At 41.7% G+C, this 17,732-nt stretch overlaps 1 protein-coding gene across 3 annotated transcripts in view; it reads left to right on the forward strand.

Annotated features, from left to right (window-relative positions):
* The window catches only part of mtfmt (mitochondrial methionyl-tRNA formyltransferase), a 27,605-nt gene extending 11,322 nt beyond the window's left edge, over positions 1-16,283 (forward strand). For 2 of the 3 annotated variants that reach the window (XM_085464177.1, XM_085464156.1), the window contains exons 9-10: positions 1,333-1,406; positions 14,548-16,283. In XM_085464177.1, the coding sequence (XP_085320303.1) occupies positions 1,333-1,406; positions 14,548-14,805 (332 nt within the window). In that variant the 3' untranslated portion in view covers positions 14,806-16,283. Of the gene's footprint in view, positions 1-1,332; positions 1,407-8,061; positions 8,772-14,547 lie in introns of those variants that run through there. The other variant, XM_085464166.1, reaches the window with a different exon arrangement.
* The last annotated feature ends 1,449 nt before the right edge of the window (positions 16,284-17,732 follow it).

Below are 17,732 nucleotides of genomic sequence, written 5' to 3' on the forward strand. Positions count from 1 at the left end.
GTAACACAATAAACAGACCGTATGAGTGTTTGTGACGTTGGTGGAGTTTTAAATGAATGTCTTGGCCAGATTCTATGCATAAAGTGCCCAAATATTTCTCCTTGAGTTGGGATCTTTTGGTGTGAACAAGAAGCTAGCCAACAGAGGCACAGGTCATGTGACTCAAAGTTAAGGGTAGCTCAACAGCTTCTAAAAGATGCAAACCAGTGAAAATATGAGGATAGGACTCTCTCATTAAATCACAGCGGCCTTGACAGCCTCTATTTTTAGAAAAGCCTTGAGCTGATCCTGTAATAAGAGCACTAACCTGGACTTGAGAGGATATTTTTCCCATATCAGCTTCTTTTCCTTGGCTAAAATTCAGAATCACATTCAAAATCCTCCTCACAGTCAAGGTCTTAAGTAACAAGGCCTGATCTTTTTTTGAAGACCTCATAGTGCCATATCACCACAATAGTTCCTCTGATACTGCTGGTTTACCTGTGGCTCCTGGAGTATTTAAAAACAGTATGGGAGGCAGAGCCTTCAGCTTTTAGGCCCCTCTCCTGTGGAACCAGCTCCCAGGTTGGATTCGGGAAACAGTCACCTTGCTGCTTTTAAGATTAGGCTTAGAATTTTCCCTTTTGATACTGCATATAGTTAGGGCTGCATCAGGTTACCATGAATCCTCCCTTAGTTAGGAAGCACTAGGTTTAGGTTCCTGGGAACTTCCCATGATGCACTGAGTTACTTAAGTGATTAGTTGTGAGGTCTGTCATCAGCTAGAAGGAACGTGAGACTACTGCAAGCAAGAAATAGTAAATGGGAAAACTCGGATGATTTCAAGGCATTAATTGCAGCCAGTGTGATGACTAGTTTCCCAGAGGAACCCACCCGAGGGATTAATAAAGTTCTATCTTAGTTTCTGGTCTCTGCGTCGGGGATATTGGGCTTTCGGTATCAAGGACACTTTACATGCAGACCAGAAGTATCTAGGCTCAAACCACAAGCTTTCCAATTAGTGAACAATCCAGACATACTAAAAGAAAACTCCAATTTTTTGTGGAATTTGTGGAGAAAGATGACAGTTTTTCAAAAAAAAGATCATCTCAGCCACAAAAATGAACATACATGATCATGTAAATTGTCTAGATAATGTCACTGCACCTGTGTTGTAGACCTTTGTTAATAAGTAAACCTTTAAATAGAAATATTTGTAGAATCAGAGGTGGGAACCTCTAAGTGAGAGCTATGGAAGTTGTAATTTGACATAAATGTGCCCTACTGTATGGTATTCCAATATTGTATAACAATAACACTGTGCTGCCATTATCATTCACATGCTGTTTGCAGATCAAAGAAGGAACCCCATCCCCGGTTCAGTGAGCTTTCAGAAGGAGTCAAATACTCTAGCAGTCTGCTGCAAGGTTGGTCCAACTGTTCCCTCGAGCACCCCTGACCTTCTTCACTACATGCTTACCATAGCGTCTGCACTTTTCCTTAGCTTTAGTAGTGAGGTGACAGGTGACTTTCACACAGTTGCCACCATTGCTAAGCAACATATCAAAGACATTGTATTTGTGCAAATTAATTGAATGGTGTGGTTAAATGTTCGTCTGTGTTGGAGATGTTTCTCCACGTTGTTGTGATCAGTATTGGATTCATTACTAAAAAATAATGTGTTACACAAAAAACACTTTTCTTTAAAGTAATGCTGTTCATTGATTAATTACTCCTAGAAGAAAGTCATTTGTTCTTAGTGTCAGCATGCAGTCTGTGCAGGTGCTTGCAAAGAGCTGAAGTTGTGTTAGCAGCAGAAGGTGGTTGTTTCTGTGGGGTGGGGGTGCTTCTGCTTCATCCTGACATCTGCAATGACCACCTTGGTTTTCTTCGTGATGAGGAACAAGTTGTTCTTTGCACTCCACTCTGGCAGATGCTGCACCTCGTCCCTGACGGCCATCTTGTCCCATTCAGTTATAAGGCCCACCAAGGTGGCTTCATCTGCACCAGTAACATCAGCTAGCTGTTGGCACATTTTGGGGATGGGTGCGGATGTTATTAGAAGGACCTTTACTCTTATTCACTGTCACATCTGATGAGAAAACTCTTAGTAGCATGGTCTCCAGAGGTGGAGAGGACTTTAGAGTAGAGATGGACCGATCCGATATTACGTATCGGTATCGGTCCGATACTGACCTAAATTACTGGATCGGATATCGGCGAAAAATAAAAAATGTAATCCGATCCATTAAATATCACGAAAGCACCTCACAAAACTTGCAACACGCCGTAACTCGCCTCAGAACGTTAGCAGTCGGAGCAGTATGCATCACGTGATAGAGCGGCTGTGGCATGCGGGACCTGTCGGTGGTCTGGATAGCATTTGGAGCTTCGCTAGCAACTCGGCATTTCATCTCCGACAAAGTTATCCCAGAGAGAAGTAAAGCAAGTGTGTAAGTCCATCTCTGAATGTAAAGCATTCCTGCGTTAAGCTTAACAAGCGACTGCCTCTTCTTGCTGCTACTTCAATCATGAAACTGCTTAACGATCAGCTGATCGGCTTTTCTGTCGCGAGTCCGTGTCTGTTGTTTGTTTTTGGCCCACTTTGCACCAGAAAGAGGAAACCAGCGGCTGAACAACAGCAGCACGTTTAAGCTTGATCAGCTGTTGTTAGAATGTATTTAATATTACTTTCTACACCAGGATCTTTTTCTACGCAGCTGACGGCTGGTAACTGTGCAGGGGCGGATCTAGCAAAGTTTAGCCAGGGGGGCCGATACGGCATGAACAGGGAAAAGGGGCACAAAGACATACTTTTCTTTCTTATTCTCATTTAAAATGTCTAGCTTTTAATAAATAATTATCTGACACCCAAAGTTTTAATTTGATGCAAAATGAATAGAAGTCAATTACTGCATATAGTAACTATTAAGTCTAATATATATACCCTAGTAAGCTATAGTACTTTTTCCTTTGGGAAGGTACCATCTGTGCAGTCTGCAATTTTGTTGAAGAAAGATGTTGAATCTATTTAATATTTCTTGAAAAATAATTGATTTCTGTGCATTTTTTTTTCACACTGCATCAAATTAAGGTTGATTACGTCGATTAAGCATCATGAGGTGGAGCGTGAGGGGTGGTTCCCTATTTTTTATTTATTTATTTTTGTTGTTGCTGGGAGTTGGAACCCTATTAGTTAGGTTGCTTAATATTTATGCTAAGTACTCTTTAAAATACCAGAATAGGGAGGATGGTGTAGGTCTAAGTTTATTACATTGATCAGTATTGCTGAACTATGAAATTTTTTTTTTTTTTGCATACAGGTATAACAGAATAGCTTTAGTGTAGTTGTTGTTTTAAACTTGAGTATGAACTTATACAAAATGCAGCAAGATATTTAAAAAACAGTTTTGTTGATTAAAAAACACTATATCGGATTCATATCGGTATCGGCAGATATCCAAATTTATGATATCGGTATCGGACATAAAAAAGTGGTATCAGTCCATCTCTACTTTAGAGCAGACTCTTTGTTGAGGAGAAACATACTCTGTCAACATAAACTCACACATACTGTAGTGAGAGCAGTTTGATACCAGCATTCAGACTTTGGCAGTGTTGCATTTTTTCTTGTCACCTGACCAAAAGGAAGACTTTTTGTAAAATATCAGTCATAAAAGCACCGCACATTTAAATAGCTTTAGGATTATAGCACCACAGTTTCATCCACAAAGAAGCTGTCAGTACATACAATCTCTACACCATGATGTTGTTTGAGCTATAAACAGCACCAGATAATTACAGGAGCTAAAGAATGTAACAATAAAATTGCAGCAAAACCACATATGAGCGGGCAGAGTCAGGTATGGGGTCTTCACACCCCCTTCTTTCCCTGTTTGTCATTTGGAGCTGGGAGGAGGAGTTGGCTGCCTGGTCGGGGTCTGGGCTTTTCTCTGGGCAGTCTGTGTGCCACCCCAGAGCAAAGGGAAACATCTCCTGTGTCTGGGGGCGGATTGCCACTCTGGGGAGGATGGCACCTGGACCTTGGGGTATAGAGTATGTATTTATATATGTGTATGAGGGTGGGAATGCATGTTTGTGACTGTGTGCCTGTTTGTCTATGTTTATGTGTCTGGTTGGGTCTTAGACTCTTCCTCTCTGGGAACATCTCGGGCCCCCACCTATCTCCCCCCACCACACTCCCTGCCGGTGGCTGATGACCTCACCTCTTGGTGCATTGTAGTTCTTGGTGTCTGGGGCTGGGTGCTCGGGTGTGTACTGTCTCACTCCTAGTGGCTGCTTGGCGGGTCCTGGTGCGGGTGGCTCGGTCGTGAGGGTGATGCTCTCCTCAGCTCTTTTCTAGGAGGGTGGCGCATCCGCCCTTTCGGTGGACCTCCTTGGACTCTTATGTTCTGGGGGGCCTTTAGATGTCTGGGCCTGGATATCCTTCACGCCTGCTTCATTTCCTGGAGGGGCAGGGCTATGGCTCCCCACAACTACTATCAGATATGGATAGTAGCATTCATGGAGAAACCTTTTGAATGCAGGCACGCTCACGCACACGGGTGTTCACAGACACACGCTATCTTCCTTGGCTGCTCCCTTTAAGCATATTGTGCTCGGTATCATTCAAAATGTATGATTTACAGTTACTTCTGCTTATCTAGGATGTTGCTGTGGTCTCCCTACTGTGTTGTTCTCTTTTTGCTTGTTTTCTTCCTTTCCCATCAGGTAATGTAGCAGACTTATTGTGTCTTTTCTCTTGGTCCAGTATGGCACAGCTGTACTGGTCCACTTGGGAAAACAAATCTGTTGGGCATTTTTCTTGGCCCTCAGACAACAATTCTGATTGGTACAGTGCCGAGAAACAGACCAAAAAAATAATCAAAGAATGGTGAAAAAAGACCTTTATTGAAAAGTCTTTCAGATAAGCAAATGGTTAAACTTTTTCCAAGATGGCGCCAGCAGTATGCACGGCGACACGTCCGTCAACTCTGCTAGCTTTGCTTTGGCTTGGCTAGCCTTATCCTTCTCTATTTTATCCCAAAATGCCCTCGCTCTGCGTGGCTTTACTAAATGTAAGATCATTAGCAAACAAGACGTTTGTATTAAACGACTTCCTAAAGTCACAACAGCTGGACTTTCTGTTTCTGACAGAAACATGGCTTCAACCCGGTGAGTCTGTAGCTTTTTCGGAACTGGTCCCTCCTAATTTCTCATTCTTCAGCCTCCCTCAGTCCTCTGGTAGGGGGGGAGCCTTAGCCACCGTGTTCAACGCTCGATTTCATTGCCATCAAACATTACAGCACGACTCATTTTCTAGTTTTGAACACCAGCTGTTTGAGTTACACCTGAATTTTGCTGCGCCTTTGCTGTGTGCCCTCATATATCGCCCTCCCAAGTTTAACAAGGATTTTATCAAAGAGTTTTCAGGTTTTATGGCTGGAATCGTTCTTAAATTTGACAGTTTTTTAATCCTTGGTGATTTTAACATCCATGTCTGCTGTGACTCTAAACTTTTGGTCAAGGACTTTTTAAATATTATTGACTCTTTTAACTTGACCCAGTGGGTTACTGGTCCCACGCATGAAAAAGGTCACACTCTGGACTTGGTGCTCTCCCACGGGTTGGATGTGTGCATCACGGAAATATCCGAGTTGCGCATCTCCGATCATCTTCCTGTGTTGTTCATTCTAACACTGCGCTGCTCGATGGATAAGCCGTACGTCCCAGCGCGCAAAAAGCGAGCGCTTAATGTATTAACAGCGCCTGCTTTTTCTGCTGCCTTTATGGACTCTGGAATAATGAACTCCAACTGTAAAAGTGTTGAGGACCTTTCGGACATTCTTCCTTCTACCTGCACTGATATCTTGGACTCTATTGCTCCGCTCAGGACTGTGCATTTATCAGAGCCGTGGTTGAATGAACATACGCGCTCCCTCAGACGTGACTACAGACGCGCTGAAAGGAGATGGAAAAAGGACAGATTGTATGTTTCCCTACAGATTTTAAGGACTCGTCTTTCTGCTCACCAAGAAGCTGTAAAAACTGCAAAGACACAGTTCGTCTCAAACTTAGTGTCAGTAAACAGTCACAGGCCTCAGGTACTTTTTAACGTTCTTAATCGCTTTCTTAGTTTATGTGATAATTCTGGAGTCACGTCTTCACCAAGTATGTGCGATGATGTTTTAGCATTTTTTTAATGACAAGATCCTATCGATTAGGGCCCTTGTCTCGTTGTCTGCTGCCTCAGATCAGAGTCCTTCTCCTGTGTGCTCAGCTGTCTTAGAGCAGTTCGATCCCGTCTCCCTTAAGGACTTGACCGCGGTAGTTAGTAACCTAAGATCATCACACTGCCCCTCTGATTGTCTCCCCCCGAGCTTGCTTAAAAGCACTTTTAATACTGTTGGGCCTTTCATCCTGAGATTAATTAATACGTCCCTTGCTACAGGCTACGTCCCATCATGCTACAAGCTGTAGTTCAGCCTCTTCTTAAAAAACAAAACCTGGACCCAGCTGTTCTGTCCAACTACAGGCCTATCTCAAAGCTTCCTTTTCTATCTAAAGTCTTGGAGAAAGTGGTCTACCTACAGTTGCAGGACCACCTTGATTTTAATATGATCTCTGAAAAATTTCAATCTGGTTTTAAATCACTACATAGCACTGAGACGGCACTTTTTTGGACTTGTCAGCAGCTTTTGACACGGTCGACCGTGACATCCTGTTATCACGGCTAGAATTTCATGCTGGCCTAAAAGGATCTGCCCTACAGTGGTTTCGTTCCTATTTGTCAGAAAGGTTTTTTTTTTTATGTCAATATGGGCCCCCACAACTCCAAAATAGCCCCTCTTAAATACGGTGTACCTCAAGGCTCTATTTTGGGTCCTGCCCTGTTCGCACTCTATTTGTTGCCATTGGGCTCCATCTTCTCGCAGTACAGCATTTCATTTCATTGTTTTGCTGATGATTTGCAGATTTATCTACCTTTAAAAGCAGGGTCAGACCATCCGCAGCTCTCATTACGCTGCCTTGATGATGTCAAACAGTGGTTGTCATTAAATTTTTTAAAGCTAAATGAAAATAAAACTGAGGTTGTCATTTTTGGCAACGTTAATCATATCGACAGCACTCTGGGCGCCTTTTCCTCGTATTGTAAAACACATGTAAAAAACCTCGGTGTCTACATTGATGGTTCTTTTAAATTGAATAAGCAGGTGAGTGCAGTAGTTCAGTCCTGCTTCTTTCAGTTAAGACAGCTAGCCAAGTTAAAGCCATACCTTCCAGCTAACGTCTTTGAGCGTGTTATTCGCCTTTTTCTTACTTGCAGATTGGACTACTGCAATTCATTGTGTTATGGTCTAGATCAGGCCTCCATCCATCGTCTTCAGATGGTTCAAAATGCTGCTGCTCGCCTGCTAACTGGTACCAAGCGGAGAGAGCATATAACCCCAGTTTTAGCTTCTCTACACTGGCTTCCTGTCTCCTACAGGATCCAATTTAAACTTCTACTTTTTGTTTTTAAGTCACTTAATGCCCGAGCCCCTCCTTACCTGTCTGAGCCCCTCTCTGCCTATGCTCCACGAAAAACCACGAGGTCTAGCTCAAAACTAATGCTGTCCATCCCACGGACTAACCTCAAATCTCGTGGTGATAGATCCTTCTCTGTGGCAGGTCCCAGACTTTGGAATAGTCTCCCCTTAAATATTAGATCTGCACAAACACTTGAGCATTTTAAATCATTACTAAAGACACATTTCTATGCCCTGGCTTTTAACACACTATGACCCAAGCATTTTGGTCTTATTTGAATTAGTTTAGTTATTGTTTTAATAATTTTACTGTCCTTTTATTGTTTTTTTATTGTTATTATTGTATTACATTGTTGCTTTTTAATACCATTTTATATTGTTAAGCACTTTGTGCAGCATCGGCTGTTTGAAATGTGCTATATAAATAAATTTGACCTTGACCTTGACCCCTGAGCTTAAACTTCCTGAAATGTTGCAGCAGTAGTACTGCTTTCTTTGTTTCACTTTGTCCTGTTGATTGTTGCCCTAAGTTTTATATTAATGTGTGTTCCAGGATGGCTGGGTGGGATTCAGATCAGTGCTCCTGAACAAAAGACTCACTGCAGCTGATTTCTATAATGGCTACCTGCATCAGACACGGCAGAAGAACACGCCGTGTGAGACGGCTGAAGGACAGTTTTTCAGTAAAAAAGGAGGAATTGAAGTGCATCAAATGAGAAAAAACTCAAAGTTGTGACGCAACAATAATATTCTCACTTAAAGTAAACACAACACCATCTAATGAAATGTACTGTTTTTAATGTGTTATACTTTTAAGGCATTTGCATTCCTGCCACAGTTATTTTTTGCTGTATTTATTCTATTGCAATAAATGATTGCAATGTTGATCAGCAGTTTCCAGGAACAATAATGAACTGATTTTTTTTCCCTTTGAATATTTACCTTAAGGACTTTTCCCCGTCTCTACCAGTGTTAATGGTTGGGCTGTAGATGTGATGGTGTTTGGTTGGTCTTTCAGTCTGGAATTGCCCTCCTCTTTGCTCCATACTGGAATCTCTCAGCAGCAGTTGTAGTGTATGATAAATTAAGACACCAAACACTGTGACGTTAACATGTACACCATACATAAACATGTCCAAATACAGCAGATTGACCAGTATTTATAGCTACATCGGTTGTTTTCTGCTTTTCTTCAGAGAGCTTATATGACCTTGTTCTAGAAAAGTTGGGGTGCTGTTTAAATAAAAGAAAAATGCAATCCTTTGCAAATGTTGAAAATTGTGAAAATGTTTACAATGTTCTGTTTTATTCGCATAGAAAACCTATCAGATGTTGAGAAAATGTCCCATTTTGTGAAAATATTAGTTCAGACTCAAACTACATAAATTTCTTAAATACAATTTTTAGCTATTAGAGAAAAAAGGTATTCATGGTACAGCAACATCAATAACTGTTGACATTTTTTTTCCTATCGATCCTTTAAAGTTGTTGCATAACTAAGAGAGGATTCAGGGTCACCTGATCTAATCCTAATTATATGCTTTATCAAAAAGGCAAGTTTTAAGCCTAATCTTAGAAGTATAGAGTCAAACTAGGAGCTGGTTCACAGAAAAGGAGCCTAAAAGCTGAAAGCTCTTCTTCCCCTACTACTTTTAAATACTCTAGGAACCACAAGCAAGCCCACAGTCTGAGAGTTAAGTTCTCTGTTGGGGTAACACAGTACTATGAGGTCTTTAGGATAATATGGAGTTTGATTATTCATGTATGTGATGAGCTGCTAACGAGTATTTTATTTAGTAATGACCCCAACACTGCTGTCGTCTCCGGAGACAAAAGTTTACCTTTTTGGAAGGTGTATGTCCTGTTACATCTGGCATAAAACTAACACCGCGCTTCATGAAATCATACTAAAATTCAAACGTCGTGGTGGTGGTAGTATGATGGATTTTCCAGATTTGATGGAGTTTATAAATTCTGTTTGACTATCTGAAAATCCGGAAGGAGAATGTCTGGCCATCAGATGTGTCCTGAAGCTGAAGAGCTCTTGGGTTATGGAACAAGAAAATGATCTGATGATCTGGTCCCTTAAAAGTCTGAAGTTAAATCAAGATGCTTTGACATGACCTGAAACAGACTGATCATGGTCGAAAGTCATTCAATGTGGCTGAAGCAATTCTGCAAAGAAAACTAGGCCAAAATTGCTCCACAGTGATGTGAAAGATTCATAGCTATTGATCCCAAACGCTATGAGATAACTGACCAATCATTTTTAGTCATTCAATGCTTTAATAATTAATAATCCAAGGAAGAAGTGTTTTACTGGTGAATGCTCAAGGTGGATAAACGAACATGTCCCTCCCTGAGCCTGGTTCTGCAGGTTTTTTCCGTCCCATTGTTGCCAAGTGCTGACTCAAAGGGGTTGTTTAATTGTTGGGGTTTTCTCCATATTTTTGTACAGTTGTTACCTTACAATATAAAGCACCTTGAGGCAACTATTGTTGTGATTTGGTACTATATACTAGAGATGGCACGATACCACTTTTTTATGTCCGATACCGATACCGATATCATAAATTTGGATATCTGCCGATACCGATATGAATCCGATATAGTGTTTTTTAATCAACAAAACTGTTTTTTAAAATATCTTGCTGCATTTTGCAAGTCTGCAAGTTCATACTCAAGTTTAAAACAACAACTACACTAAAGCTATTCTGTTATACCTGTATACAAAAAAAATATTTCATAGTTCAGCAATACTGATCAATCTAATAAACTTAGACCTACACCATCCTCCCTATTCTGGTATTTTAAAGAGTACTTAGCGTAAATATTAAGCAACCTAACTAATAGGGTTCCAACTCCCAGCAACAACAAAAATAAATAAATAAAAAATAGGGAACCACCCCTCACGCGCCACCTCATGATGCTTAATCGACGTAATCAACCTTAATTTGATGCAGTGTGAAAAAAAATGCACAGAAATCAATTATTTTTCAAGAAATATTAAATAGATTCAACATCTTTCTTCAACAAAATTGCAGACTGCACAGATGGTACCTTCCCAAAGGAAAAAGTACTATAGCTTACTAGGGTATATTAGACTTAATAGTTACTATATACAGCAATTGACTTCTATTCATTTTACATCAAATTAAAACTTTGTGTGTCAGATAATTATTTATTAAAAGCTCGACATTTTAAATGAGAATAAGAAAGAAAAGTATGTCTTTGTGCCCCCTTTTCCCAGTTAATGCCCTATCGGCCCCCCTGGCTAAACTTTGCTAGATCCGCCCCTGCACAGTTACCAGCGTCAGCTACGTAGAAAAAGATCCTGGTGTAGAAAGTAATATTAAATAAATTCTAACAACAGCTTATCAAGCTTAAACGTGCTGCTGTTGTTCAGCCGCTGGTTTCCTCTTTCTGGTGCAAAGTGGGCCAAAAACAAAGACGGACTCGCGACAGAAAAGCCGATCAGCTGATCATTTAAGCAGTTTCACGATTGAAGTAGCAGCCGGAGAGCGAGAGGCAGTCGCTCGTTAAGCTTAACGCAGGAATGCTTTACAAACATTCAGAGATGGACTTACACACTTGCTTTACTTCTCTCGGGGATAACTTTGTCGGAGATGAAATGCCAGGTTGCTAGCGAAGCTTCAAATGCTATCCAGACCACAGGTCCCGCATGCCACAGCCGCTCTATCACGTGATGCATACTGCTCCGACTGCTAACGTTCTGAGGTGAGTTACGGCGTGTTGCAAGTTTTGTGAGGTGCTTTCGTGATATTTAATGGATCGGATTACATTTTTTATTTTTCTCCGATATCCGATCCAGTCATTTAGGTCAGTATCGGACCGATACCGATACGTAATATCGGATCGGTCCATCTCTACATATACACCGCATTCCAAATTATTATGCAAATGATATTTCTCTTGGATTTTCCTAAACAGTCGATGCAAGTAACAGAACAATTTTCGAGTCATCAGCTATTAGTTTTATTAGTATAATTTGAACGTTACTGAACAACCCTCCCAATGAAAACATACTGTTTTTTAAAAATAAAAAAACTTAAAATGCACTGTTTCGAATTATTAGGCACAACAGAGTTCCAAAATATTTCATAGGTTGTAAAGAACTGAAAATGGTTATTTGTTGAATTTGCAGCATTAGGAGATCATATTTACTGAAATCAAAAGCTATTTCAATCAAAAAGATCTTAACAGGTCATGTTACGTATTAACATAGGACCTCTTATTTGATAGCAGTTTCACAATTCTTGCATCCATGTAACTTTTTGGAGAGTTATTGTTTGAATGTCTGCAGGATGTCAGAATAGCCTCCCAGAGCTGGTTTTTGGATGTTTTGAACTACCGCCACCCTCCTTGGTCTTTTGCTTGAGAATGCTCAAAGGTTCTCAATCCGGTCTTTTAGTGATGACATGATGAATCCTGCTTCTGGGCCCAAACTACCCTGCGTATAAGGCTTTTGTGGGGTTTTTTTTAACATGTTTTAATGCTTTGTATCTGGTTCTATTTATTCCAACCCGTTCTCACTCCCAAAGCGTAACATTTTACGCTAGGTGACAAATCGTCACCATATTACGTTTTCGGCTACCCACCACGTTCCTAAATGACGACCTCGGAAAAAAGAGGAAATATGAGAACCGTCTGGACTGAATCTACACATGTTCGCTCTTTTTCTTCAAATCGCTTAGAAACACGCTATTTAACATCATTAAAGTCCTGGTTAAGGTCCGGAATAAGGTTATGGTCAGGGCTAGGGATAAGGTTAGGTTTAGGGCTTTAATACAGGGCTGGAACGTCTACTACCGCAGGAGCGTCATTGCACTGGATTCCATCCATAACCCGCCGCGTACCATAAGAACGCCGAAGGTCTCCTTTCGCGTTCCTCAGGAACGCCGCGGGACGTGACAAAACGTCGACATGTTACGCCTCGGTAGTGAGAACGCTCTGTTTATTCTCAAAAAGCCCCTAAAAACAGTCAGTGATCACTGTCACCCTCTCGGTTTTTATTACCGCTATTCATTTTAAAGCTCAGTTTTTAAAACCTTACGATGGAACTACAGTCCAGCCCATTCAGCAGTATATTGATGACTAACCTCGAATTGTGGATGAATTATCTCAGTTGTTCTCCTGACTGAAGTTTGGTCCATTTACAGCATCCTGCCATGCGATTGCATTTGTCCCTGACCATCCAGAATACTCACGGCAACTTTTATCGAGTGGAAAGAAGTTAGCGTTCATCCTCCACCCTTCACTGTTAATATTATGCTAACGTAGCTGTGTTGCTAGCGATCACATAGCACATCGTTATATCAGCTAGCCAAACTAAAGTAACCCTACAAACGTCACTGCTGTTTACTTTCCTGTCTTCATTTATGTTGGAAGTGATAGCAGAGCTGTATGTCTTAATTTGTTTCAGAAATCTCTCAGTCAGGACAGGCTATATTATATTTAGATGGAAACTAGCGAGCTAACTCTTTGCTAACTTCTACTACGTTAAGTTTAATAAATTCCGTTTTCATGGATGCCTGGATGTTTAACTTAATTTTTACACCTGGTAAAGCAGCCACACTGATCATTTTATTACAGATGAAAGAATTTAGATAGTTTTTAACTCTCAGTAATGCCGCAGTGATCGTTTGGCTTATGGACCTGCAGCGGAGTTTGGGCCCAGACACGGTTAATGACGTCAGACTTAAAGACCGGATAGAGGTCAGGGGAGGTCGGGGGCCACACCATGAGTTTCTCTAATTTTATGCCGATAGCAGCCAATGATGCAGAGGTATTCCTTGCAGTATGAGATGGTGCATTGTCAGGCATGAAGATGATTTTGTTGTGGAAAGCATGGTTCTTTTATTTTGTACCATGGAAGAAAGTGGTCAGTCAGGATGTCCACATACTTTGCAGTAGAGCTGGGCGATAGAACGATAACGATATGTATCGCGATATAACTTTTTCTCGATAGAAAAATTAAACTATCGCGATAGACCTCGCCGCTCTTGTCCTCTTAAAAAAAAAAAAAGAACAGCCAATCCAAATTACGTAGCGCAGAGCCGAACCAATCACAGCCGCAGCATCACGTCACGTGACTTGTTACGTACAGCACAAGTGCCAAGCCACACATGTGTATTTGTTTGGGAAGCAGCCAGCCACCGTACCGCCCGGGTAATGGAGGAAATGAGTGTGCCGACTAGAAAAATCAACCGAGCGTGACCGAAGAGAAAACAGATGATGGTTCCAATGCCGGAGAGATTGTCGAACGGAAGAGCCATAGAAGCTCCGTAGTGTGAAGGTATTTCGGCTATTTCAAGTCTGACAAATAACAGAGTAGCGTGCACTGTAAATTGTGCCGAAAGCAAGTCTGGAAATACAATAAACTGGTGCATGCGCTACGTCCACACGTACCCGGGCATTCTGGAAAACGCAGATTTTTCTATGCATTTGCACCTTTCGTCCACACGTAAACGGCGTTTTTGGTCACTGAAAACGAAGATTTTTGAAAACTCCGTTTTTGCATTTACGTGTGGACCAGAAAAACGGAGAAAACGCAGCATCAAAGGTGTGCGCACTTTTTGACGTCACACTGTGCGCCACGTTATTGTTTCGGTGAAATGAATTTCTACAATACTGTTGCTGTTAATTCTACTCTGCAGTGTTTAAATGCTTACATATACACACAGTTACTGTCCCTCCACACATACGACTCGGTTCTGCTTCTATGCCCCAGCTGTCATGGTCCCTGTGCCTCACCAGCTGATTCTGTATTAGGCAACATGTTTTCTCTCTCTCTCTCTCTCTCTCCCCCCTGCCGGGGCGATGCTCATTATGTGCTCCCGCCCCTGGCCCACGCACCTGCTGCCTATCGGGACAATCACAAGGCCGATTTAAGACACCAGCACTGTGTCACTCGTCGCTGGATCGTTGAGTTATCAGCGTCAGTCGCTCAGTAGATTGTAAATAAGGATCTGTGAGTTCGTTCCGTCTGTTCGCCTCTAACTATAATCTCTGTGTACAGATCTATCCCGGACCTTTCCCAGCCTGCCTGTCATCCCGTGGACGAGTGAGTGGATGGTGTTTCCCCAGTGTGGGGAGTGAAGAGAGAGAGCCTTTGGAGGGCGTCAGATTCCCGTCTTTTCCCTCACATACCCCGGAGCCCTGGACCCCCCTCCCCCCCCTCCAGCACTTTGTAAATAGCATCACCTGGTGTCGTTGTGTAAATAAAATCTGTAAATCCTGTAAGGAGTCCCGGTCTGCGCCTGAGTCCGTTAACTGAAACCTGACACCAGCTTTGTTTACTTTTTCCCACCGAGGCTTCTAGACTTCTGATTGGCCAACATTTCTGCACGGTTAGGAATCTAGCGCCACCTGCTGCTTTGGCATGTTCATAGCAGCGTTTTCCTTCATTTCTGCCTTTATGTGTGGACGGGATTATTTTTTTAAAACGAAAACGGAAAATCTGTGTTTTCAAAAATACCCGTGTACGTGTGGACGTAGCCTCGGTCTCTGACTGGAAGCGCTAATTCGTCATTCGGCTTTTGTCAGACTAAAGTAACTGTTAAAACTGTTTGAAAAGCTCAGCTATACAACAAGGAGAGATTGAGAATTTCCTTTTAGTTCTCAGTTTATTTGATATTGACAAAAGTTAGTCAGTTTTGTCTGTTCTTCTGTAAAACAAACTAAGATTTATTTTTAGAATTAATATTTTGTTTCTAAGTGGAATTGACAGTTTAGTCTGTTTCGTTTGTTCTATTTTGAAACTTAAACGCTTTAGCGGCTGCCTTTTGTGTAGTTTGCAATATTTGCCTTTATTTATCTGAAAAAGTCTCATGTTCCTTAAGTACATCTACCCTGTTGAACTTATTATGGGAAATAAATATTTAAATAAAAACAAGCTGCTGATTATTTCACATTTTACTTGTGAGCAACGGCACATTTAAATCTTACAAATATAGTTATTTGGCTTATATCGTGATAGATATCGTTATCGCCTGAAATGAAAAAAACATATTGTGATATGAAAAAATCTTATATCGCCCAGCTCTACTTTGCAGAGGTCACTTTCACACCTTCAGGGACCCTGAAGGGGCCGACCAGCTCTCTCCATGTAATTCCCACCCAAAACATGACTCCACTACCTCTTTGCTGACCTCACATCCTTGTTGGCACATGGTGGCCATCCACCACTCCATCCACATGGACAATATAGGGTTGCACGGCACTCATCAGTGAACAAGACTGATGAAAATTAGTCTTCATGTAGTTCAAGGCCCACTGCAGCCGTTTCTGCTTGTGAGCATGAACCTGTGTGTGCCGTGACTCAGCCACAAATCTCTTGACAGTACAATGATCATGCTTATCACCAGAGGGCAGGGATAGCTCAGTAGGTAGAGTGGTGGCCCCATGATCGGAAGGTCGGGGGTTCAACTCCACTGAATGGCTACCTTGAGGTACCCCTGAGCAAGGTACCGTCCCTACACACTGCTCCCCGGGCGCTGCATTGGTGGCTGCCCACTGCTTCACTGGGTGAATGGGTTAAATGCAGAGGAAATATTTCCCTAGGGGGACTAACACATACACATTATTATTATTATTAAGTATTTGTGATATATCTAGGGTTTTCATTACTTGTCCAAGGCATTCAACTATTTCACTTTTTCAGCAGCAGAGAGATCCTTTTTCTTTTTCCAAAGATTTTCAGCTCAAGATATTGTTGCATTATTATTCTTTGTAAATAAACGTTTCTTCTGAGAATCCTGTGTTTGCGTCCACCAGCTGGGGCGATCGTGGCTCAAGAGTTGGGAGTTCGCCTTGTAATCGGAAGGTTGCCGGTTCGAGCCCCAGCTTGGACAGTCTCGGTCGTTGTGTCCTTGGGCAAGACACTTCACCCGTTGCCTACTGGTGGTGGTCAGAGGGCCCGGTGGCGCCAGTGTCCGGCAGCCTCGCCTCTGTCAGTGCGCCCCAGGGTGGCTGTGGCTACATTGTAGCTTGCCATCACCAGTGTGTGAATGTGTGTGTGAATGGGTGGATGACAGGTTGTGTAAAGCGCTTTGGGGTCCTTAGGGACTAGAAAAGCGCTATACAAATACAGGCCATTTACCATTTACCATTTAGCTTCACTATCCTTGACAAATGAAGAAAATTTGAAAAAGCACCACAGAGATAATTCAGTATCTCGGTGCTGCCTCACTGGCTAAACAGGATGCTTGGCCTTTCTAAATGAAAATCCTTTGATTAAAAAATACCATAAACACACGTCTCTGACTAGCTTTTTTGTGAGCTACCTACATTTTGAACTTGACTATTTTTTTGCAACTTTCATGATGTTATTTTTAGCTTCTGGCATCCCTTCACATAAGATGTTAAACACTGTGGCTGTTGACAGCTCAAATGGCGACAGGTATGGCCAGTGTTGGGTAAGTTACTTTAAAATAGTAACTTAGTTACATTACTAGTTACTTCTCTCAAAAGTAACTCAGTTACTTCAAGTTACTCGTTACTTTCAAAGTAACTAGTTGCTAGAGAAAGTAACTTTGGTTTTACTCAGAATTCTCTTGTTAATGTGTTGCTTCCATAACTTTGCAGTCTTCTAGCTTGCTTACTTGCCACAGTGCACTGTGCCACCTACCAATAGAAAGGAAAAGATAATGTGCATATTTCCACGAGAGAAATCCCACGCCTGGACCGTCATTGACTGCTGCCATGATTCTAGCCTACGTCACAGCGTTATGTGCGCCTTTTACATCCAACACAAAAACTGCAGTCGTGGTGCTTTCGATTGTACTCAGAATTCGGAAATTCTGCCTTCTGAATAGGAAGATGTAGGTAACATCAGACTGCAGATGAGCTGCATACAGGCTGGACTGGGACAGAAAATTGGCCCAGGCATTTTTTAAAAAATTTTTTTATTATCTTTTTTTTTTTTTTTTTTTGTGTCCCGTTTGGATCTTTAGCATCAGAATTGTTGTCTTAAGGCCAAGAAAGATGCCAAGCGGATTTATTTTACCAAGTGGATCATCATGGCCTTGCCATATTGGTCCATTTGATTGACCTTTATTATAATTATGAATTTATTTTATTTTCAGTTGCTACAAACGGGACAGACATGACTGGGGGATAGGACAGGGAGAAAGAATGAAAGAAAGAGAGGGAGAGAAAGAAAACCAAAGGGGAGAAGAGACGGTGAGAAGGGGGGGAAGAAAG

The sequence above is a fragment of the Copadichromis virginalis genome, linkage group LG1 (assembly GCF_057382275.1).
Source record: "Copadichromis virginalis isolate Kocher_CV1m ecotype Utaka linkage group LG1, C_Virginalis_male_GT1.1, whole genome shotgun sequence".
Lineage (NCBI taxonomy): Eukaryota > Metazoa > Chordata > Actinopteri > Cichliformes > Cichlidae > Copadichromis > Copadichromis virginalis.